At 53.4% G+C, this 22,703-nt stretch overlaps 8 protein-coding genes across 8 annotated transcripts; 3 read left to right on the top strand and 5 right to left on the bottom strand.

The window, feature by feature from the left end:
- Nucleotides 1–74: 74 nt before the first annotated feature.
- B0H65DRAFT_545359 (major facilitator superfamily domain-containing protein) lies at nt 75–1,933 on the top strand (the record flags this gene model as incomplete). The annotated part of the gene is made up of 3 exons (XM_062829368.1): nt 75–270; nt 345–1,241; nt 1,323–1,933. 3 exons carry the CDS (start codon nt 75–77, stop codon nt 1,931–1,933), a joined length of 1,704 nt encoding a protein of 567 aa, XP_062687525.1.
- Nucleotides 1,934–3,247: 1,314 nt separating this feature from the next.
- B0H65DRAFT_454152 (uncharacterized protein) lies at nt 3,248–4,289 on the bottom strand. Its single transcript, XM_062826183.1, has 2 exons — nt 4,263–4,289; nt 3,248–4,153 (listed from the first exon to the last, which is right to left on the bottom strand). The coding sequence occupies exon 2, from the start codon at nt 4,151–4,153 to the stop codon at nt 3,566–3,568; it is 588 nt and encodes a 195-aa protein (XP_062687524.1). The 5' UTR covers nt 4,263–4,289; the 3' UTR covers nt 3,248–3,565.
- Nucleotides 4,290–7,972: 3,683 nt separating this feature from the next.
- Nucleotides 7,973–9,472, bottom strand: B0H65DRAFT_414200 (histone deacetylase phd1; the record flags this gene model as incomplete). Its single annotated transcript, XM_062823897.1, has 1 exon — nt 7,973–9,472. One exon carries the CDS (start codon nt 9,470–9,472, stop codon nt 7,973–7,975), a length of 1,500 nt encoding a protein of 499 aa, XP_062687523.1.
- Nucleotides 9,473–10,135: 663 nt separating this feature from the next.
- Nucleotides 10,136–10,864, bottom strand: B0H65DRAFT_439302 (uncharacterized protein; the record flags this gene model as incomplete). Its single annotated transcript, XM_062825404.1, has 3 exons — nt 10,136–10,411; nt 10,577–10,675; nt 10,832–10,864. The coding sequence occupies 3 exons, from the start codon at nt 10,862–10,864 to the stop codon at nt 10,136–10,138; spliced, it is 408 nt and encodes a 135-aa protein (XP_062687522.1).
- Nucleotides 10,843–13,163, top strand: B0H65DRAFT_513620 (inhibitor of growth proteins N-terminal histone-binding-domain-containing protein). Its single transcript, XM_062828634.1, has 2 exons — nt 10,843–10,888; nt 11,240–13,163. The coding sequence occupies exon 2, from the start codon at nt 11,263–11,265 to the stop codon at nt 13,090–13,092; it is 1,830 nt and encodes a 609-aa protein (XP_062687521.1). The 5' UTR covers nt 10,843–10,888; nt 11,240–11,262; the 3' UTR covers nt 13,093–13,163.
- A 266-nt stretch (nt 13,164–13,429) lies between these two features.
- On the bottom strand, nt 13,430–15,118 carry B0H65DRAFT_413855 (UTP-glucose-1-phosphate uridylyltransferase; the record flags this gene model as incomplete). Its single annotated transcript, XM_062823875.1, has 3 exons — nt 13,430–14,720; nt 14,779–14,951; nt 15,014–15,118. 3 exons carry the CDS (start codon nt 15,116–15,118, stop codon nt 13,430–13,432), a joined length of 1,569 nt encoding a protein of 522 aa, XP_062687520.1.
- Nucleotides 15,119–19,481: 4,363 nt separating this feature from the next.
- B0H65DRAFT_69203 (uncharacterized protein) lies at nt 19,482–20,688 on the top strand. Its single transcript, XM_062831280.1, has 2 exons — nt 19,482–20,292; nt 20,379–20,688. Exons 1-2 carry the CDS (start codon nt 19,702–19,704, stop codon nt 20,520–20,522), a joined length of 735 nt encoding a protein of 244 aa, XP_062687519.1. The 5' UTR covers nt 19,482–19,701; the 3' UTR covers nt 20,523–20,688.
- B0H65DRAFT_69196 (Dihydroneopterin aldolase-domain-containing protein) lies at nt 20,489–21,973 on the bottom strand. The gene is made up of 3 exons (XM_062831279.1): nt 21,684–21,973; nt 20,905–21,626; nt 20,489–20,841 (listed from the first exon to the last, which is right to left on the bottom strand). Exons 2-3 carry the CDS (start codon nt 21,601–21,603, stop codon nt 20,629–20,631), a joined length of 912 nt encoding a protein of 303 aa, XP_062687518.1. The 5' UTR covers nt 21,604–21,626; nt 21,684–21,973; the 3' UTR covers nt 20,489–20,628.
- Nucleotides 21,974–22,703: the final 730 nt, after the last annotated feature.

Here is a 22,703-nt window from a genome sequence, read left to right as displayed (position 1 = left end):
CCTCGAGCCCTCCAGCTCCACCCTTCTCTCTTCCCCTTGTCCCCGTCCTACCCATACCTCTTACCGTCTTCGCCATGTCTCTGAACCGTGTCTCCTCGTTGGAGACCTTTGCTCCTCTCCTCACAGAAAACCGATCTAGGAGAAGCTCGGATGCCTCGACTCGTGCCCGCAAGATCAGCTTCAACCCTCTCCCGCCATCATGGGATCCTCCAGCTTTGGAACAGATCCAGGCCGTAGGTGCCTTTGAAGTACCAAGGTGGAAGAGAACGCGTATGTCATCTGTACCCCCAAACTTATCCAAGCATGTGATACTGACCATATGTCTCTTCTTCTTCTCCATATAGTCCAAGTCGTAGTCGCCGTCATATACTGCCTCTTTGCCGCCGGAATCGTCTTCGGCTATGCCGCCATCAAGCCCGTCCTAAAACGAGAGGGTGCCTACCAAGATGTCTGCCGCGTCGATCCTAACGATGAGGACGCCATCAGCGAAGACACATGCGTCGAGATCCATCTAAACCTTATGTTTACCACGGCCGCCGTGGCTACCAACGTCGCTGCCCTTCCCGTCGGCGCCATCCTGGATCGCTATGGTCCCCGTGTCTGCAGTCTACTGGGAGCTTTCTTCCTCGCTATCGGTGCTTTGTTCATGTCCTTCGAGAACAAATTACCCTTTGACGGCCTGCTATTCGGATACCTCTTCCTGGCCCTCGGCGGACCGTTTACCTATATCTCGTCCTTCCAGCTGTCCAATGCCTTCCCCAAGAACTCCGGCTTGATCCTCGCCCTCCTGACAGGCGCCTTCGACGCCTCGAGCGCTCTGTTCCTGATATACCGCGTCATCTACGAACAAACCAACGAAACCTTTGGCCACCAGAGCTTCTTCCTCGCCTACCTGGTCGTCCCAGCCGCCATCGTCGTCATTCAATTCGTCCTAATGCCTGCACAATCCTACAAAACCGTTGGTGAACTAGTGGAGGAGATCGAGGAGCCCATCACCGCGGACCTGGAGCCCTACGACCAGATCGACGAGGAGACTGCCTTGCTCCACGAAGAGGAGAGACAGCATCGCGCCGAGGTGGTCTCGGGTATCCAGGAGTTGCTCGGAACTACCAAGGCCGATAAACAAGCCAGGAAGGAAGAGCGCAAGAACGAGATCTCGGGAGTTTGGGGTGTCATGCATGCTTATACCGCTTGGGAGCAGATTAAGTCTCCTTGGTTTATCCTTATTTGCTTGTTTACCGGTACGTCTCCCCTTCCCCTTCTTTCCCCTCCCCTATCTGTTTTCCCCCTCCTTTTGACCTCCCATACTAACACCCCCCAAGTCGTCCAAATGACACGCATCAACTACTTCGTCGCCACCATCCGGGTACAATACGCCGCCCTCCTCTCCTCCCCTGCTCTCGCCGAGCGCGTAAACGATTTCTTCGACCTCGCCCTCCCCCTCGGCGGCATCCTCTCCATCCCCTTCATCGGCGCCATCCTCGACCGCACCTCCACCCTCACCGTCCTCACCACCCTCGTCGCGACCGCCACCACCATCGGCATTCTCGGCATCATCACGCACTCCATGCTCGCCGCTTACGCCAACGTCTGCCTTTTTGTTTTGTACAGACCGTTCTACTACACCGCTGTATCCGATTACTCGGCCAAGGTCTTCGGCTTCAGGACGTTCGGCACCGTGTACGGGACGATTATTTGCTTTGCTGGACTGTTGAATTTCAGTCAGTCCGGGTTGGATTACTTGCTTCATGAGACCTTTAACGGGGACCCGGTGCCCGTGAACGTGGGACTGATGGCCGCGGGACTGGTGATTGGGGTGGTGATGGTCATGTTTGTTGGAGTGAAGGCGAGGGGGATCAAGAGGAAGTTGTTGGAGGAGGAGGCGAGGGGGGCGTTTGGGGGGAGTCACGGTACGAGGGAGTGGACGAACTGAGTGTCACGGTCTGTGGGATGAGATTGATGCCATCCATCACCTCGTCCTATACCAAAAGGGGAAACAGGAAGAAAATGCAGCAGAGAAGATGACGTCTTCAATGAATGAAGAGTCAATCTGACACAGCTGGGAAAGCAGGTAAAAAGGATGGAAGGACGAAAAGGTACTACTGTACCGCAAATGGTCATGCCGATGAACAACCGCAAAAAAGGTGGATATGAAGAAAAGGAAGAAATAGTCGGGTGTACGGGAATGGAAATATGCATGGAAATGTGTTATGGTTGACGATTTCTTTCGCATGGCACAGCCAGCCGGGCGTTTGGGAATGGAGTTCGTGTTTTTTTGTCTCTTTTCTTGCTTTTTGGTAGCAAGCAACTCGTGGCATTTTTTTTTATCTCATTCTCCAAGCAAAGATTGATCGAAAACATATGGGGGGGGGGAGGGTTTATTTGATTGGTGTCGAAGAGTTGCTGAAGTGTTGCTGAAGTGTTGCTGAACTGTTACTGAAGTGTTACTAAACTGTTGCTGAACTGTTGCTGAACTGTCACTGGAATACAGCAAGCAAAAGGGCGGGGAGTAAAGAAAAAAGAAACAATGGACGAAGAAGAATGGATGAAGGAATCAAGGATTGTAACTAACTGATAACATCGAAGGTTAGTTAGCCCAGCCATCTTCCGAGTAGCATCAATAGCAAGCAAGCATATTTATTATCTTATTCTTAAGAGTTGGTGTTGTAGTTCGCCTTGTTGTCTGTCTGCTGGTGGTGACATGCACAGTCACAGGGAAAATTCATTGTTGATAGTCAAGCCAACTTCAGTTGTAGTAAACCATCCATTCATACGTGTTATTAGCATCCGTGGAGCTTTCTGAGTTCTTGGGAATGAGCTACCTACCTACTGCTACCTACCTACTTATCACATATGTAGAACTATAACGAACCTTCAGAGTTCAAGGTCGGGATGTTTGTTGTAAATCATCGTGTGCATTTGTACCTAGGTAATTTTCACATTTGCAAACCTAGATCGCCGCCACTTGACGACCTTACTTTCTCTGGAGAAGATGGGGAGTTCCAATATATATTTTCCTTGGGGGCTTTTTACCACTCACTCACTGCTTCGTCAGTCACTCACTTGTCGTGAGGAACATACCTCTTCATCCAACGCATATGGGCTGATAACGCTTCTGGCTCAGGAAGCTGAAGTGCTTTTATTAATCACACTTTTCTTTCGTCAATCACTTTACTTTACTTGTTCCACGTAGAGAGTTGATGCTTTTTGGATCAAATATAGACCTAAGCTATCAATTTCATTCAACTACCTAACCTAATCACACTCCCAAAACCTCGATCAACCCATAACCGCTAATGAACTAACTATTTTTACGCTTCCCAAGTTCATGCAAACAAATACTACTAAAACTCTACACAAAAACCAATCCGAATCCCAATTCCGTCCTCATCACATCCCGTCCGTTTCCAAACAAAAACCCGAACACGCCCGCTAGCGGTTATCATACGCTTCTTTGATGATTGGTGGGTAACCGTCCAGTCGTGCGTTCGGCTTCATTCTCGGGCAGGTTTGTGACCCCATCTTCCGCCTGCTCCTCGTCAGGGCTTATTGGCTCGCCTTGAGGCTATTCCTCTTGAGATCCTTCCTCTTGAGGTTCTTCCCCTTGTTGAGTCTGGGCGTGCGTGTCCATGTCTGGCCAAGAAACGTCAAAGTCCCTGGCTAAAAAGTATGAAGGAAACGACATACTCCTTGGTCGACGACGCTCGTCCTCGGGAACAAGGTGCCTGTCTCTGTCTAGGAAGTATGAAGAAAACGACAGACTCCTTGGTAGACGCTGCCTCGGGTCGGTCATGAGCTGTATCACAAACGCCTTGAACCTGGTGATGAGTTGGTGCTTCGAATGTTCGGGCAGGCTGGCAAGGTGGTCATCTTCTGAGAGGACTGCGTGCATCCAGAGGCTGGTGCGGACCAAGAGGCGGGCGTGGGTCAATAGTTGTTCCGGGGTGAATTCGAGTACTTGTAAAACGTCTAGCACGGGCGGCGGGGGTATGTATGGCTCCGCTGGCATTTGCCCTCGGTGTGGCATCTGCCCTTGCGGATTCTGGTGTGGCATCGGCCAGTATGGCACCGGACTCTGGTGTGGCATCGGCCGGGGATTCTGGTATGGCAAGGGATTCTGGTGTGGCATCGGCCGGGGATTCTGGTATGGCATCTGTCCCTGCCACGGCATCTGCCCTTGTGACGGCATCTGCCCTTGCGACGGAATCTGTCTCTGCGACGGAATCGGATTCTGGTGTGGCATCGGATTTTGGTGTGGCATCGGATTTTGGTGTGGCATCGGCCGGGGATTCTGATGTGGCATCTGTCCCTGCGATGACATCTGTCCTGCCCACGGCATCTGTCCTGTCCACGTTGCGCTGGCGCTGAGCTTGTTCAAATCCGTGGACATCTTCTTCAAGGCGTCAAACAAGATTCCCTGGCGGTTTGAGGCGATGAGCTCGTTGGCTTGGATGCGCTGCTCCAAGGCGGCGAGGTTGCTTTTGATTGTGGATAGTTCACCTTGGAAGGTCTCGGGCATCTGTCCTGCCCACGGCATCTGTCTTCCCCGCGGAACTTGTCCCTGCCCTGGCATCGGTCCCAGTCCCGGCATCTGTCTCTGCGACGGCATCTGTCTCTGCGACGGCATCTGTCTCTGCGACGGCATCTGTCTCTGCGACGGCATCGGTCCCTGCGACGGCATCGGTCCCTGCGACGGCATCTGGCCCTGCGGCGGTATTTGTCCCTGCGGCGGTATTTGTCCCTGCGACGGTATTTGTCCCTGCCACGGAATCTGTCCCTGAAACGGCAGTGGATTCTCGTCTGGCACCGGATTCACTGTATGGTCCTCCTCTTGGATCCCCTCTTCTTTCACCTCCTCCTCGACTACAATTACCTCGTCCTTCTTCTCCCTCGCTTTTTGCACCTCTTTTTCCCTCGCCGCTTTCTGTTTCCTCTCCCTCGCCTTCTGGGCCTCCTTCTCCCTCGCCTCTTGCTCCTGTTTTTCCTTTGCTTTCTGGGCCTCCTTCTCCCTCGCCTTCTGGGCCTCCTTCTCCCTCACCTCTTGCTCCTGTTTTCCCCACGCTTTTGGGGCCTCCTTTTCCCTCGCTTTCTGGGCCTCCCGCTCCCTTGTCGCTTTCTCCTCCTTTTGCCTTGCCTCTTTCTCCTGGGTTTGGCTCGTTCTGCCGTGGGAGAAGTTCTTGCGGACGACGTTAAGACCAGCATCGCGGAGCTTGTTGATGGCCTCGTCTTGCTCCTGTTTTTCCTTTGCTTTCTGGCCCTCCTTTTCCCTCGCCGCTCTCTCTTCCCTTTCTTTCGCCGCTTTCTCTTCCCTCGCCGCTCTCTCTTCCCTTTCTTTCGCCTCCTTCTCTTCCCTCTCCCTCGCTGCTTTCTCCTCTTTTTCTCTCGCTTTCTGGGCCTTCTTCTCCCTCTTTACTCTCTGTTCCCTTTCCCTCGCCTCTTTCTCTTCCCTTTCCCTCGCTCGTTGCACCTTTCTCTCCTTCGCCTCTTGCTTCTTTTTCTCCCTGGCTTCCTGCTTCTCCTTCTCCCTCGCTTCCTGCTCTGCCTTCTGCTTCCTTTCTTTTCTCCTCTTTCTCTTGGCGTTATTGATCTTGCTCCTCTTTGGCGTCTGCTGTTCTTCGGCCTTGTCTTCCTCGTCGTCCTCCCAGTCCATCTCATCCTTCTTGTCTTGTTCATCCTTCTTGTCGTCGTCTTGTTCCATCTTTGAGGTTTTGGGCTCTGGGGACGGCAGCGGGGCTCCCTCCTGTATGGCATCACGGATTGCTTTCCGCGAGAGACATAGGTCAATGTGGTCGTTGAAACTCCTTTCTTCCGCCACCTGCGGCCTGTTGCAAATTGGGCAATCCCACCGCTCTGGCTCTGCAATAAGGGGCTCTCCGTCAACCCGTCGCGGACGAGGCGCGATCTCATTCCCATCTCTGTGGGAAGCAACTTGGCTGGGTGAGTCCCGCCCCGTTAGTTTTGTTTCTCTCGTGTCCTGGGCTCCTTGCTCTTCCGATGATACAGCTGATTTTCCCACGGGCCGTTTCTCCCATTCATCCTTGTTGCAATCTTGTTCATCCTCGAGATTTTCAATCTGCTCAACCTCTGGATACTCCTGCGCATCCTCGTCGGTCATCGTCTTCTTCTTCTTTTTCGTCTTCTTTTTAGACCTCCTCTTCTTTTTGCGTTTCTCACCGTCCTCTTCATCGTTCTCGTCCTTCACCTCCTGCGCCGTCACATCTAACCCCCTCTTTTGTAAATCTGCCAACGTATCCTTGTAGTGCCTTTTCAACTCCTTCAAATCACTTTCCGTATCCACCTGTCTCTGTAACCATTCCTCTACTATCTCGGAATTCACCTCTATAACACGGCCAGCCTCGTCAGTTGTCATCGTTGATGAACTACCACCGAGTTCCGCAACCCAATCTATGAACTGCCGAAACCACTGCTCCTTGGTAACCAACTCATCTGACCCTTCATCGTTCTCATTCTTCACCTCCTGCGGCGCCACATCTACCCCCCTCTTTTGTAAATTTGCCACCACAAGCTTGTAGTTCCTTTTCAAACCCTTCAAATCACTATCCATTTTCAGCTTTCCCCGAAACCAATTTTCTAGTGTCTTGGCCTGCACCTTTATAGTATAACTGGTCCCTTCAGTTGTCTGCGTTGATGAACTATCATTGTGTTTCGCAACTTCACTTATAAACTGCCGAAACTCCTGCTGCGTCGCAACTTCACTTATAAACTGCCGAAACTCCTGCTGCTTCACAACCCACTCATTCACTTCCTCATCCTCCTCTTCCGTCAGCTTGATCCGTTTCTTCGGTAGTTTATTTTCCATGCCCACAAAAACTCTTCTAGGTGGGCTCTCAGGTGCCGCAGCCTGCGCAGCTTTCACAGCTTCCCGAATCTTTCTCTGTGATTCCCGCACTTCCCGCATTTTTTGCAGCTCCTGTGTGTGCTGCTTTGCTACGAGTGCGAGCTTTTCCCACCCGTCTAGAATTTTTTGCACCTCCATGGACTCCTCTACTGTCATCGGACCGACCTTTTCCGAAATCCGACCGGTTCTCAAAGCAATCCGAAGGCCTTGGAGCCTGGCGTGCTCTTCGGCCAGTTCTTCCTTGGTCATCTCCCCTTGGTCCGTCTTTTCGCGCATTTGTCCAAGGATATGGGCTATCACTGCGTCGGGGTTCTGTTCAAAATCCTTCGGGTCCAAGTTATCCCACCATTTGATAGTAAAAGGCGGGCGTGCTGTCGGGCGCGCTGTCTGTGCTTCCACTTCCCGAAGCTCTTTTTCGCGCTGTTTGTTCTTTGCTGTGACTGCGAAAGCTTCCCACCATTTCAGAAGTCTCTGTGCGTATTGAAACCCTTGTAATGACATCGGGCCGATCTCTTCCGAAATCCGACCAGTTTTCAAAGCAATCCGAAGGCGTTTCAACCTGATGTGCTCTTCGGCCAATTCGTCCTCGGTTATCAACCCTCGGTCCCTCTTTTCGCGTACTGATCCGAGGGCAACGGCTATTACTCGGTCGGGATTTTGTTCAAAATCATTGACGTCCACTTTTTGCCACCACGGGACAGGCAGATGCGGGGGTGCTGTCGGGGGTGCTGTCGGGGGTGCTGTCGGGGGTACTGTCGGGGGTGCCGTCGGGCCTTGGGCGGGAGCCGGAGGGGGCCGTTGCGGTGGTATCAAGGGTGCTGCTGATGCTGGAGCGTTATTCGGGTTGGGGGAGACCTGTGTGGCTTCTTGATATGTAGGCGGATCATCAGGAAAATCATTGGGAGGGTCAGAGTCGGAATCAGAGTAGTTGTAGGCATCAGAGACGGAACCAGAGTCGGAATCAGAATCGGGTAAAGCGGTGATGAGGGGTGTGACAAGGTGGACGGGAATTGACTGTCTGTCATTATCGTCGGGCCAAGCAGGTAAAGGAGGCAAAGGAGGCAAATCAGCCTCGGGGCGCGAAATCGAGTATCCACCGCCTCGTAAATTGCACTAAAACTCGCCGCCGATACCCAAACCTTCCTCCCTGTCCCGTCTGAGCCCTTCATCCCGCTCTTCGCTTTCCTCTTTGAGGCGGTCCTCGACATCGTCCCGGATGCCACCCAGGTCTGGCGGAATCACCTGCTGCTGCACGCTGGGGGCGGCGTTGACGAAGCGCAACTGCTCATGCACATGCTGAATGATTTCCTGAAGCCGCTTCTGCGAGTTCCTATTCGCACGCGGTTCACCCAGAATCTGCTCTAGAGAGGGAAAGAGCTCCTCCTGGACAAAGTGCTTCCGCCAGGGAGTGTGCTCGGGAATAATCTTGTTGATCTTTTCGTCAACGTCGATGGCCACCGATGTCTCATAGGCCCATGCGCGGGCCACATTGCGGGGAGTGTAGCCACCGCCGCCGAACATGATCATGGGGATGCCGAAGGTTTTGCAAAACTTTGCGCAGGCACCGTGACCCTGGACTTGCAGGTTGAACCTTCCCAGGCGGTCGCCGGCGAGCGAGTCGGCGCCACACTGAAGGGCGATGACCGAAGGACGGAACTTTTCGTTGATCTTGCCAATGACGGACTGGAAGAGGTGGCCATACTGCTCGTCGGTAATGCCATCGTTAAGGGGTACATTGATGGCGTGGTGAGCACCTGGATTGTGCTCCGACTTGGGACCGGTGTCGTCAAGACCGCCGGTGCCGGGGAAGAAGACCTCGGGGGCGTACTTGTGGAAGGAGCAGGTCAAGACACGGTCTGTGCTATGGAAAGCCTCCTCGACGCCGTCACCGTGATGGACGTCAATGTCGATATAGAGCACTCGTGGATAGCAGCGCAGGAGCTGGAGGATGGCAATGACAATGTCGTTGATGTAGCAGAAGCCTGAGGCCTCGGACTTTTTGGCGTGGTGAAGACCGCCGCCCCAGGCAATGGCAATGTCGGACTGCTTGTTGCAGATTTTGCGGGCGGCGTCCAGGGAGCTGCCGGCAGACATGGAACAATAGTCGTAGAGGCCGTGGAAGAGGGGACAGTCGGAGCCCCCGAGGTTGAATTTGACTTCCTTGTCGGGATTGTCAATATCACGGGGCATCTCTTCGGGTGGTGTCATGTGCAGGTAGTCGAGATAGTCGCTGGTATGGAACGAGTTAAGCTCTTCGTACGTGGCTATCCTGGTGTTGTAGTTGTCCATGGCAAAGTTCATGCCGTAGGCGGTGACAAGACTCTTGGTGAGGGTCAGACGGAAGGGCTTCATGGGGTGTGTCAGGCCGAAGTGGTGAGGCTCCATGTCGGGGTTGAAGTGGTACGAGACCGTGTATCCCTTGGGGCGGGTGATGTTGTATTCGTGGGCCATGCGCTTCATGTGGGCGTAGTACTCGGCGTTTTCCCTATCGCTGGCCTTGTCCATGGGGATCGGGGGCTTGTAGACATCCACGATCGGCTCATCGACCTCGACATCGTGAGGGAGATAGTTTGGTTTTGGCGGCCTCCATTGTAGCGACTGCAAGGTGTCCATGATGGTGGTGACTGCTGTGGTGTTTGGTCCGATGTCCTCTGTCTTGGGAGATGCCGTCTTGGGAGGGTCTATTGTGTATGAATACCCTGAAAGATTGTGTTGCGACGTCCGTAATGTGAAAGAATGCTGTCTTTGGTAAGTCTGTGATGCCTGTCGCCCTTGTAGAGTACTGTAGTGAGGGTTGGGGCGAGAGGCGAGAGATGGGTTGGGGGTGACGCCTGTTGTGCTTCTAACCCTGCAGACGTGATGCTGATGATGTAGGTAAGATGTAATGTGGGATCGAATGATGCAGAAGCAAAGTATGGGCGCTGGGATGCGATGGTTTTGTAGCGTTTTTTGTGTCTTTTGGATGTTCCTTCCTTGAGACCGTGTCGAGATCACCGCGGTTGTGCCTGCCCGGTGTCGTGCATCTCGAATTCATCGTGACAGGAACCGTGGACCCCTGCTACGTACCCCCGTACCTCTCTACCCTGCTGGGCGAGGGTCGAATTTCACCTGCAGTGAGGGGAGTGTCTGAAATCCTGAACCTTTGCGTGGCGATCTTGTGCCTGGAAAGTAGACTAACCGTATATGGTTGGCTCATTGCGGGTTGTGTTATTGTGGGTTGCAGGATTGCAGTCGTGATTGGCTGTCACGACCACAAGCTGAGGGTACGTACCTTGTTCATTTTCCCACTGTGATCCTTCCGCAAGGCCGCCAACCGCGAGGAACTGTGAACTGAAGTGATGGAACTCTCCGCGAGCCGACCACGCATTGAACGCCAGCAGCCTGGAAACCGCGACTGCAGCTGGAGTGCTCTTTGAGTCTCAGCTGGAGCTGAGGAATGCGCTGCGGTGCCTGTGAAAGTGCCACCAACATCCAACGGTCCGACGCGGCTACGGTACAAAGAAACAGTCCACGCATTCGCAGGTATCCGGATTCATTGCCTTCGTTGCCTTGCTGGTTTTACCAAGTTGTGTGCCAACGCCAACCTCACTTCTTCATTCCGTCCACCATTCTCTCTTTCTCCTCTCCGGCATAGTACATCTTGGATCATTCAACTACTTGCTACTCTGTTGCTCCTTGTCTTTTGCTTTCTGACTTCCCTCATCACTATATATCTACCCTCTCCCCATCTCCCCACTGCCCGGCATCGCGACGGGAACGACGGGACAAGCTACTGAAGCAACCCGTTTCCCCCACCCACAGCACAAGCATCAGCAACTATCCATCCATCCATACACAACTACTTTACACACACAAACAGAGAACCCAAGGAACTGAACTTGGGCTACGCGCTTTACCCATCTCTCCGCTGGAGTACTGGGCCGTGTTGCCAGAGTTATCACAAGTTACCCAACAGGTTGACAGGGGGCTTACCTCATCGGTAGCGCGCCCACTTCTGGTCTCCATATCGATATCGATACGTACACTACCGTCGCAAGGTGAGCCCGCTTGGATTTTTTTGCTCACGAATCATCACTCGCCCTCGCCTCTCCGTCTGTTCACCTGTCCATCTTTTTCTCTCCATGTGTAAACTACTTTTTTTGTCCACAATACAACTGCGTCATTCCATCATGTGTTTCTTTTGTCGTCTTCTTCCAACCTATTAGTCCTGTGCTCCTAGGCGCCTTCCGTCCCAGACACACTTTAATACCTACTTACCTTCTTCTTGCCCACTTGGCGCCTGGATCGCGGGGTATCAAACATCTGTTACCATCCATCCCATTTATGATTCTTGATCCTTTGCGCCGCAACTTCCGCGAACCCAGAGCGTGCCTCCTCGAGGCGCCGAGTTAACCGCAGTCATCATGCCTAGAGACGACCTCTCCATCGACTTCGTCAGGAAGATGCCGCCTGCCGCAGAGCTCGACCCGGCATTGATCCTCGACGAATGGATACACAACACCCAGAATCTCCCCGAGGAGATACGCTTCATGCAAGACGAGATTGCCGAGAAGGACCGACAATACGACAAGCTGGTCAAGGAAATCGACAAGAATGACGAGCGCATCCAAAAGTTCATCAAGGCCAACGGCAGCTTCCACCCGAACCCCAAGGAAGAAGAATACAGACAAACCATCCTCAAGAACTTTGACCTAGCCGAGCAGCTGTCCAAGGAGAAGCTCGAACTCACACGAAAGCTGCAACATACCTTCGACAAGCACCTCCGCGCCCTCGACAAGCAGATCAAGTCCCTCTACGACCGCGGCGAGCCCGGCTTCACCGATCCCGACGAGCTACCCTCCCTCGTCCGCGACAGCGCCGCCAACATCACCAGCACCCCAACCGTCCTCCGGCCCGTCAACGGGAACCACCCCATATCCTCGGCCCTGAACGGCCTCGCCAACGGCACCGGCCCCAACGCCGCCCGATCGAATCAGATCCGCAACATCCAAGCCTCCCACCACCACTCGGCCTCAGCGCCCGCCACGCCCGCCGCGACCATAATACTGAACCAGCGCGCCCGCGAAAGCTCTGCCGGGCCGGGAGGCGCCGCGCGCAAGGGCGCCGTCCGCAGCAACAGCGGTCTGAACCTACAAACGAGCGGCATAGGCCGACACTCCTCTCTCGGCCCGGGCACGCCCAAATCCTCCACAGCCTCCGGCGGCGTCCAACGCGCCGGCAGCGCCGGTCCTCGTGGCACAGGTAAAGGGTCTATAAGCAGCACCAGCCGCAAGTCCGTACCCTCCGGCAGTTCGGCCGCCTCCCGTAAGAAGGGCAGCAGCGCGCCAACCGCCGGCAGCGGTAGCGGAGCAGGCGGTGGTGCTTCTGCGAACGGCACCTCTGGCTCCGGCGCTGGAGGTGGTTCGGGCTCCCACAAATCCAACCTCTCCCGCGTGCTCAAGCGCGCCGGCACCGGCACCAGCGGCAGCGGAGCGAAAAACAGTCCCAACTCGACCTCCCGCGCAAACTCAACCGGCGACAGCGACCTCTCGGACGCAGATTCCAACCTCTCCGGCTCCGAATCCGATCACCGACGTATCGGCACAGGCCGCAACACCCCCATCGGCGGCGGTGGTTCACACTCCCGCTCCGCCTCCCACCATCACACCAGCTCCTCCTTCTCGCACAAAGGAGGAGACGACCCCAACCATCCTCATCACCACCCGGGCCACCACCCCTCCTCCTCCCTCGCCTCCAACAACGGCTCCGGCCTCGGCGGCCCCGGCGGCCACTTCCCCGGGCGTCCCCTACCTACCCCCTCCCTCCATAACCCCCACCAATCCTCCCACAACCGGAATCGCTCCCACCACCAACTCCAAGAAATGCACCGTTCCCCCTCCCTCTCGGGCCACAATCCCGATGACAACCCCGGCCTCTCGGACGACGACGCCATGGATTTGGATGACAACATGGACCTGGACGACGAAGAAGCCGGCGACGACCGCAAGTACTGCCTCTGTCAAAACGTTAGTTTCGGCGACATGGTGGCGTGCGACAACGACGAGTGTCCTTATGAGTGGTTCCATTGGAGCTGTGTTGGCTTGAAGAGTGAGCCGAACGGGACTTGGTATTGTCCTGTTTGTGCCAAGAATATGGAGAGGGAGGGGGGCAGGGAGCTGGGGAAGAAGGGGAGTCAGGGAGGAGGGGGAAACAGTAGTAGTCAAGGAGGAGGAGAGGGAGGTGGTGGGCAGTAAGTAATATCCGGGCCGGTCAGAATGAAGTTGCAATATCATCATTTGCGTAAAATGTCAACGAAGCCTTTTACTACCAAGTCTGTAATAGCATTGTGTGTATTTGTACCTATCGCCAAAATCACTGCTAGCCTCCATTCCCCATGCCATCACCCATCATCCCCATCATGCTTCTTCTCTGCTTTTGAAACCATCGTCCCTTAGTGGACAGACGATTTTATTACAAAAGAGTAATTGAACCCATACTATCCATATCCATTGGTATATTAATCATATGTACGTGCAGCAAAAAGACACATGAAGGCACGTGCTAATAATTAAGGACAAGAACGAAAACCGTTTAGTGCTCAAGGAGACGCAAGCTACCCTGGACGACAACGTTCTCGAGGATGGATCCGGGAGGAACGTCAATGGTCTGGCCCTCAGTAGCCACGATAATGACGGTGCCCTTGAGGGTGACGCCACGGCCGAGGTTGACGGCACCGGTAATGGTGAGGTGGTCAAGCTCGATGATCTTGGGGATGCTGGGGATGCGCTTCTGGAAGTCCGACACCTTCTTGAAGTCGTTACCGAGCTTGATCAGGGGAGCGTCGCCGAAGCGGGCCGAGCTCATTTGGAGCTGGCCGTGCTTGACGGTGTAGAGATCCGACTTGACGAGCATCAGGTCGGAGCAGGTCTTGACGGGCAAGAAGCGGCGACGGGGCACGTTGACACCGTGGGCGTTCTTGAAGTGCTTGATGGCGGCACCGACGGCGGTCTCGAGCTGGAGAATGCTGATATCGGACTCGCCCTTCTTGTCGCCGGGGATGGTCTTGCTGTTGGGAATGATGTCGAGCTCGAGCTCGTTGTTTTCAACGACACGCTTGACGGCCTGGACGTTCATCCAGATGTTGTTGGTGTTGAAGTACTTGAACTTCTTGATGGACTTGAACTCGTTGACGTGCTCCTTGGGGACCTGGGCGATCTCGAGGAGACGGACGGAGCCCTCGTAGTCGATGATGGTGCCACCCTTGACGTCGGCCTTGGTCTTGTTGGTAAGCTCCATAATGTACTCGGCATCGGTCTCGACCATGTGCTGGAGGATGCGGAGGTCGACGACGGCACCGAGGTTGTCGGCGTTGGAGAGGAAGATGATCTCGATACCGCGCTCAATAAGCTTGTCGAGGATACCCGAGTTGTAGAGAGACTCGAAAACGTCACCGTGGCCGGGAGGGTACCAGTCGTGGAGAGGAGAGTCAAAGGACTTGGGGACGGGGAGGAGGGAGTCCTTGTAGATTCTGGGGTAACGGGACTGGTTGAAGGTGAGGATGTCGACATTGTGACCCTCGTACTTCTTGATGATGGCAGCAGTGTCCTCATCGGTGTTGAACGAGTTCATGAGGAGGATGGGCACGTTGGAGCCATAGGTGCGGTTGAGGTGCTCAACCTGGCGGACGGACATGTCGAGGAAGGACATGCCATCACGGACCTCGATAACAGACTTGGGGCCGACGCAGCCCATGGAGGTACCGAGACCACCGTTGAGCTTGAGGACGGCAAGCTTGTTAAGGAAGCCGACCGAGTCGTTGTTAGCGAGGCTCTCGTAGTCGACGATCTGGTGAGGGGCAGGAGGACGAATGCGGTCCCAGTTGCTGTAGAAACCAAACAGTTAGCTGTCTGTTCTCTCAAAAAACATGTCTTTATACGTACACCTCGTTGCCCTTGGCCTTGTCGTTCAGGTAGCGGCGGAAGAGAGAGAAGAAGTTGTCCATCTCGGTCTCGAAGAGCTTCTTCTGGCTGGGATCCTTGACTGTCTCGGCAAGCTGTGTGAGGGCATTGCGCATCTGGGCGGCGGCGATGCTTGTGGAGGTGTTCTCGAAGGCCTGGGGAGGCGTTAGTTCTTGGACTGTCATCTTGTCTTGGTGAGAAATGAATGAATACTGACCATGTGAGACCTAGTCTTGCCATGGTGCCTCTGGGCAAACTCGGCCTCGTCGCCGTTGGAAGGCTTGAGGCGGTCGGGGAGGGCGCTCCTGATTGCTTGGGCCATTGTGTCGAATTGTGTGGTGACAAAGTCGGGAATTATGTTGGAAAAGAAGGAGGTTTCTAGGTTGTAGGATTAAGTAGGTAGATATAAAGTAATAGGATGATGGTGGGAAGGAAGCAGCTTTCTATTTCTTTGAAACGCGCGGGATGTGTGTTAGCCTGGACGCTCTTGACGTAATGAATGGAAACTAAACGACCAATGCAGCCAGGAGTCGGGATCGGCTGGGCCTCTGGCTTGTGTCACGCTGGATAACAGAATGGACCCGCCACTTTTCTCTAGCGTCTTTGCAAATGACAGCTCAATTGGACACGTTGAGCCAGTCAGAGAAGCCAGGAAGACTGAAGACTCGAACGGTGAGGTTGAGTCGTTCCGTCGTTCCCCTGCCAGCCAGCGCCAGGAGGTGTGAGGTGTTAGGGGAGGAGGTGAGGGGTGGAAAAAGGAGGAGGGGTAGCCAATGCCTGCAAGTGCTGCAGTCTCAAGCTAGGGTTAGGAGGTAACTTACAGCTTAAACTTCCACTACCTAGTAAGTAGTTGGGATAGAGGATGGAGAGAGAGAGAGAGGAATGAAGAATAGAGCAAAACAGCAAGCAAGAACTCGAGGGTGGGCATGGGGATCTCGATGCTTTTATCTTCTTCAAGGAAGAAAGGTACCCCGTGGGTTGGCCCATAGAAAGTCGGAACCCAGCTCCCTCGTATACTGGGCGCGCCAGAGTGGAAATTGTTAGGGAGCCATGTACCTGCCAGCAAGGTACCCCGTGGGTCACCCCTCCTATCGGGCCCAGGCTCATCTTCAACCGACTCGACCGTGTGGCGTCATTGGACTGCTTGACGAAGAGACGAACCGGGGTCTGGTGTCAATGTTTAGGTGGTGAGCTGCTGGTAACCCCGCCTCCACTTCCATGCCAACATCACCTACCTGCCAGCCTGCCAGCCTGCCCAAGCAGCCGAACCCAATCCGCAAAATGGAGTCCTTTTTGAGGAAATGTTGCAGACAGGATAACTCTGAGGCTCTTTGGGTAGGTATTTCACAATCTGTTTTGCAGACAAAGACGGGCGTTGGAGGAGGTGTAAGGGCAGGATCGCCTACCTACAGCCAGCCAGGGGTAAGGCATAAGGTAGCTGTATGCATCCAAGCTCCTGCATCGCCGCCGTCGGCTTCAAAACGGCCAGCAGTCACAGAGCATTGTCGAAACTCGGTGGATCACTGGTCAACAAACTTCCTGCCCAACCTGCGAGCCTGCCAACCAGACGTTTCCCCCTTTCGAACTCGAACCTGAACCTAATAGGGGCATCCACCCATCCACCTCCCTGCCTGAAAGCTCCAGGACGAGGTGCTGACCGTTGACCGGAAAAAGATACCTCGACAACTATCTGGCGTGGGTTAAACTGGAGACGACCCAGCTCCATACTCCCACATCCCCCGGTCCATGGAAAAGGGATAGCTCCCCAACTTCTTCACAACCCCCCACGATGCGGTTCCTGACTGCTGGCTACAGCTTCCTTTTGGCAGTCTTTGGAGGGGCTAATGTTGTTCTCAGCCCCGGCGGGAGCTAAAAACAGACCAGCGAGAGATCACGATAGATCCACCGTGGGCTTGCCGGTGGACATGGCCGGGAAATTTGACAGCAGGAAGAGGCGCTTCAATATCTTTTGCTTTTGCTGATACACATCACAACATCACAGACAAAGTGTGAAACGCCACCGGCAGTAGTCCAACATCTGGGCCTATGCTGTGTACATTGTAGCAGATGGTTGGCCTAAATTAAGCGAGACGTCAGAGTGGAAGCGACGACCACTTTTCCATCGCGACATGTTGTTCTCAGTCCAAACCCCAAGGGGAAAGATTCTTTCTCTCTCTCCCAACGTTGCATTCTTCAACCCAAAATGAAATATTCTCTACAACTTTTTTCTTCTCGACAGCAACACCGGGCCTTCTTCCCATGTGGTGGCAGTGGTGCTTCTCCTGAGATTCCGATTATCCGTTCGGCCAGACGAGCCCCACCTGGTCTTCTTTTTTTGGCCATGTCAAAATGATTAGTACAAGCGCTGCTAACTCTCACCTCACCGCAACCACCCACCGCAACAACTACACCACCACGAGGCCATCACCGCCGCATACAACAGGGTACTAGGCCTAGACGCTCTGTTAATATGGTAGTCTCCGCCAAGAACAGGTCAGCCGCCCAGGCATCCCCCAGCAGATCGTAACTACAGCGCTCGTTAGCCTCCAGATTCCCACGTGGAAAGGGGAGCTGCGCTGTTTTGCTATCTACTCCGTACCTTACACCGAGTCCCCCAAATGTCGGAGGACGGTGGAAGGGTTACATGTCGTTTCTCGTCCTCACCCTCACCCTCACCCTCACCTTCACCGACACGGACCATTCGTCCATTGGGCAATTTGGGGTGAATTTGGGAGTGTGGATTTCCTCATGATTCCCGACCCGCCCGCTCATTCAAGGGAAATGGAAAGCAGCGGAACCATCAACACCCCTGTCCCCCCCTTCCGACCCAGTACTTCCCTGCTACTTACAACTTGACCATAAGCTGGCCCTTCTCCCCATTTCACTTCGGTACAATCGGCTGACGGCGATAGCTTCACTCTTTCAGTCCAGTCTTCAGGGTTCACATGTCTTTGTATGCAAACAAGCAACGCCCATCACCAGTGTGTCCCTGATGACGATCATGACTAAACCCTCCCGTGTTAGGCCACTTCCGTCGTCTTAGACCACTGAGAATCGTTCGTCTTGGCACATGGCATGTTTCTTTTACCCCTGATTTTAGTGTTATTTACATCCCGAGTGGGACTTTCTACTACTATTTTGAGGAGTGACAGCTGTCCTCTTTTCATCGATGTCTCTCGGGTTCGAGCCAAAGAGTACGATGGATCCATACCATTTGTCAACTGTGGAAGAAAGGGAAATCGAAGGGTTCCGCAACACAGCCACTGTCAGCCGGAGAGGCTTCCATAACCTGTCAGCAGGTGGATAATATAGGATGGATTGCTTACACAACTCTCCATCTGTCCATCACTCCAGATTTTTGATCTTGGCTCAAGCTGGTATTTGTTTCTCAAAAGCCGCTCAAGTGACAAGGCTCTACGAACAATTTCATCAAATAAAGTTGAAGTACCTATCATCCCATAGGAGGCTGGACGAGGCTTGCGCAACACAAGGCAATTCCAGAAAGCCCATGCGTGATACCGGCAATATCTGCAAACATGGCCTCACGTTTGTTGTCAGTTTTGCTTTTATCTCGGAAACACAAGCCGCAAGATCCAGTCACTCAATTCATGGGCTTTGCTCTGTCCTAACTTTCCCTTTATCGCAGACGCCGTTCAGTATCAGCCTTGTAAGACTATCACAGCCCAACCTTTTTTTATCCAAAGAGCCAACCACTCTCGGAGATAAAGCCCAGAAGGGGTTGTCTCTCTGCCAAATCAAGCAGTGACCACGGATCACCATGACCCTATGGAGGAACCTAGACTCTTCAGAAGGGGGCAGGTCAACAGGATCCAGCTCCTACAGGGCTGAAGTAGCTTTGCGTCAAGGAACTCTCCTGCTTGCTCTCGGCAGCGGGGTTGGCACGGTATTACATGGATCTTCACAAGGTACATGAAGATAGAGCACTGGAAGAGACGGTGCTATGAAGATACGCCGATCATGAGCGGGAAAAGCTCCCAAAGCTATGAAGCCGTGGAAGCTTGGTAGTAGCTTTGGGCTGTCTTTGGCTTATTCAGCTGACAAGTATGCGGCTGGATCAGCCACCGTCAAACACTGCTCATCTTCAAAAAGGGAAGCTACAAGCAGTCGAACTGTCATGACTAACGCAGCTATGCTTCATGAATCATTATTCTCTTCATATTACGAAATAGTTGCCTCGAAACTCTTATGTTTGCTCACCACGAACGAACCCGGCTACGGGCCGAGTCGACTGACTACACTTACTTGTACATGGTACCAGGTCTTTGGGACAAAAACACACAAGATCCGCCTGTTGATATAAACCATTCTAGAAGCCTTCAAACCGATACCGTTCGGCTTATTTGCCTTTCATCTTTAGTGTCCCCTAATTTGCAAGGCAGACTCATATGTAGCCCTAACAACTTACCAGACACACCTGCTAAGGTATCCAGCAAATCTGTTAGTTGATCAAGTTTGACAGTCATCCATCAAAAGGAGATATCTTTTTCCCTTGCCCATTCATCAACCCCGTAGACGGTGTATGTAAAAGTGAAGATGAAAGTCAAACACGATCGGCAAGTACCGAAATGGGTGGTTGGTCCGGAGCACAGACACGCAGACGTTATCTCCGGCAAGCAAGCACGACTGCCGGCCGGACGCCCGTCTTGGCAAACTTGATTCATAACCACCTACCTCCTTGACTCCTTCCATGCTTCACCGTCACTCCTTCCTTAACCCTTTCAACACATTCTTATATACATAAATCTCCCCAAATACTTTCAACTTCCTTACTGTAGTGCCCTCCTCCCGTCCCATTCTCCCCATAGTCACCGACCAAAAAAGACCCATCCAGTCACCAACCAACCAAGACCAAGGCCAAAACACAAATCAACAACAACAAAAACCATGGGCAGCACAACCCCCCTCCCACCCCTTTCAACACCCGACGAAGACCGGCCCTACTGGCAAACAAACGCCCCCCCATCCCACCCATCCGCCACCTCCCCCATCTGCCCTCCCTATCTGCTTAACCTCCCCCCCAAAGACCTCGTCACCATCTCCACCCCCAACCATTTATATCGCCTCGACACCTGGCCGGAAGTGGTCCTCCGCGTGCGCGAGAACCGCTTAGCAGATTTCCAGCGCACACCGGCGGATATGTGGCGGTACTTGGAATTTTGTTATACCAAAAAGGAGGAGTATAAGGATAAGGGGGGGATTAAGGGGTTTATTTTGCGGGAGAGGTTGAAGTGGGATTTTCCGGAGGAGGGGGACACGGGGAGAAAAAGGAGGTTTGGGGAAAGGGAGGAGGAGGATGTCAAGGTGCTGTGGAATGATTGGCCTTATGGGATTGATGAAAGGATTGTACATTTGGTTGTTTGGACCAAGTTTGAGCTGGAGGATGATCCGGCGACGGGGGATTTGACGGAGAAGGCGAGGGGGGAGATTGATGATTATGTGAAGAGGACTTTTGGGGGGAGGGTGCCGGGGGAACATGTGCGTATTAGTCCTTCTTCTTCTTCTGTCTTGGAGGAGCTTCCCACTGGTGTTTGATGTTATGAAAGGCTGACAATGCTGCACAGATCATCTGGTTCAAAAACTGGGCACACATCAAGTCGGTGAAAGCCGTGGAACATTTCCACGTCATGCTATTTGACCCAGACCCCGAGTTTGTGAGGGAGATCACGAAGGGTGATGTCCCCCTTGGTATCATACAGACGAAATAACGAACAAAAACCGCCAACCTTTTCAACAACCAACAAAACCGGCTTCATAAAGGCCCAGGGCTCTGAAATAAACCCGCAACCGCTGTCATCTGAAAGTTCCGTACCTCTAGCTGGCATTTGGCCTTCCGGGTGCGGGAAAACCGTAACCAGCGCGCACCTCGACAATAGGGCAGTCGGCCAGAGGCACTGCGGTGGGCTTCTCCATCCGAATGTGTACCTGCCACTTTGTGTGGTCTTTCATGTGATCCGGCTCGAGGATCTTTTCAGCCAAATGAGCGCCGAGAGCTTCTAGAGTCTCATAGGAGGACTCCTCAAGAGCCTATTGATTTTGTTAGCGCTGTCTGGAGGAACTACTGGTTTGGTTGTGAGCAGGGATACCAACCTTGACAACAACAGCCTCAAGCTCTGGGTAATAATCATCCTCACGGAAGTACCTCTCCACATTCACACTTGTAACAACAAACTGCTTGGCCCGTCTCTCATGGGGGTTCACACCCACCAAAGTCGGCACCTTGAGGTTATGAATCTTCAACGACGCACTAATGAGGTTCTCCCTCATCTTCTCGCCCGGCCCATTCTTGAAGAACTGACTGCACGTCATGCTCACTCCATCGCCCAACAACGACGCCTTGGGAAGCGTCACCGTAAGCGACAGAAACCTGATGGTCGAAATATCCAGGAACGGCTTCTCCTCCTCCTTCACCGAGCCAAAGTGGGCCCACCCCGTCAACCCAACCCACAGATCATGAATGACGTACGCCAGCGTGAAGTTGCTGTCTTGCACACTGTTATGCTCCCTCGGCGCCGTGAACCGCTTCATCCGCTCCAGAATCGCCTTGCTCAGGTTGCCGTAGTGCACCGTGTCGGCGCCGAGCTGGTCGTTGGCGGCTGCGGTCCCGAACGGCTGCTTGAAGTGGACCTCGGCGGAGATGAGGCATGGTTGGGGAGCGACGGCGCATTTGCGCCCCCAGGCGTCGGAGGCGGCGTAGAGGTTTGTTTGCAGGTTGCGGACGGAGACAGAGGCGCAGGCTTCGCCGGCTTGGGAGCGGACTTGGAAGTCGCTGACGAAGGTGTCGGCCATTTTTGAGGTGGTGGGGGGTTGGACTGGATAGTGAGTTAGTGTAAATGTCTTGCGTTTGTGAGATCTCAGTAGAAACTTACATGGGAAACTTGTGAGGTGTGTGATTGATCCTGTGAAAAAGATGTGATCTGAACTTTGCAATGTCGTGATGTGATTCACATGGAACCTTTGAATGGGTGGCTCCACTATGTTGATCCGGTTGCGCTAGCGATTGGATTTCGACACTTTGATGAATTGAATTGTCAAGGAGAAGTTCAGAACCACAGAATGCGCGCAAGAGAGGATATGGTCAATTTTTATACTCGATTAAATGAGGTCAAATGGGAAGAGGACGTCCGGAAGGAAAGAGCTCCTGATCCCTTCTCACAACGGGAGAAATGACCTGACCAAACGGTCTCGTCGCTGCCGCCCAGAGGAGGACTCGGACCACTGTCACCTTACGTCACCGTCACGTTTGACCCTAACCCTTGTGAAACCAAGCAAAGTGATGCGATGCCGCTCAGAGACCTCGGACGTCGGGCGTTGGACGTTCACTTTCTTCAACTTCTCAGCACACTACTATCTTCCATTTTGAAAAATCTCGATCGCAATGTTCTGGCACCATTAGTTGTTTTTATTGGGCGTCTAGATTGATGGAAGATTGACGCAACCAACAAGATGCTGAAAATGTTGGAGGGATCGGAGGCAGGCTCTTCTTCTTCTTCTGCTTTCCAGCAGCCATGAAGAGAAATTGGTGACAAACTCGCGATGCCTATTTTCAAAATGTCGTTCTGCTTTCATTAGGTTCGTCCCCGTCCCCATCTCAGGCTGTGTTAGTGGGATCTCGCATCATGATGTCGTGATTCAAAATGGTTGAAGTTGGAGGAAGGCGCTCAACATCTCGGTTGCTCCTCCCCGCTCCTCCCCGCGCGCGTGGATTTAGTTGGTTTGGTGAGGAGCGCTTTCCCTAACATAACCGACTCGGAGGCAGAGTGGGACATGTTTGGAATGCCACGAAACGAGTTGCTCTGGTTTTCCTCGGATTTCTCTGTTATTTGTTACATCGTCTTCGGCATCATCATCACCAACATCAACGCAAGCATCATCGCCATCGCTACCTA

The sequence above is a fragment of the Neurospora tetraspora genome, assembly GCF_033439725.1.
Source record: "Neurospora tetraspora strain CBS 560.94 chromosome Unknown B0H65scaffold_1, whole genome shotgun sequence".
NCBI classification, from domain to species: domain Eukaryota; kingdom Fungi; phylum Ascomycota; class Sordariomycetes; order Sordariales; family Sordariaceae; genus Neurospora; species Neurospora tetraspora.
The sequence above is the reverse complement of the archived record's forward strand: the minus strand, read 5'-3'. Positions and strand labels throughout refer to the sequence as shown.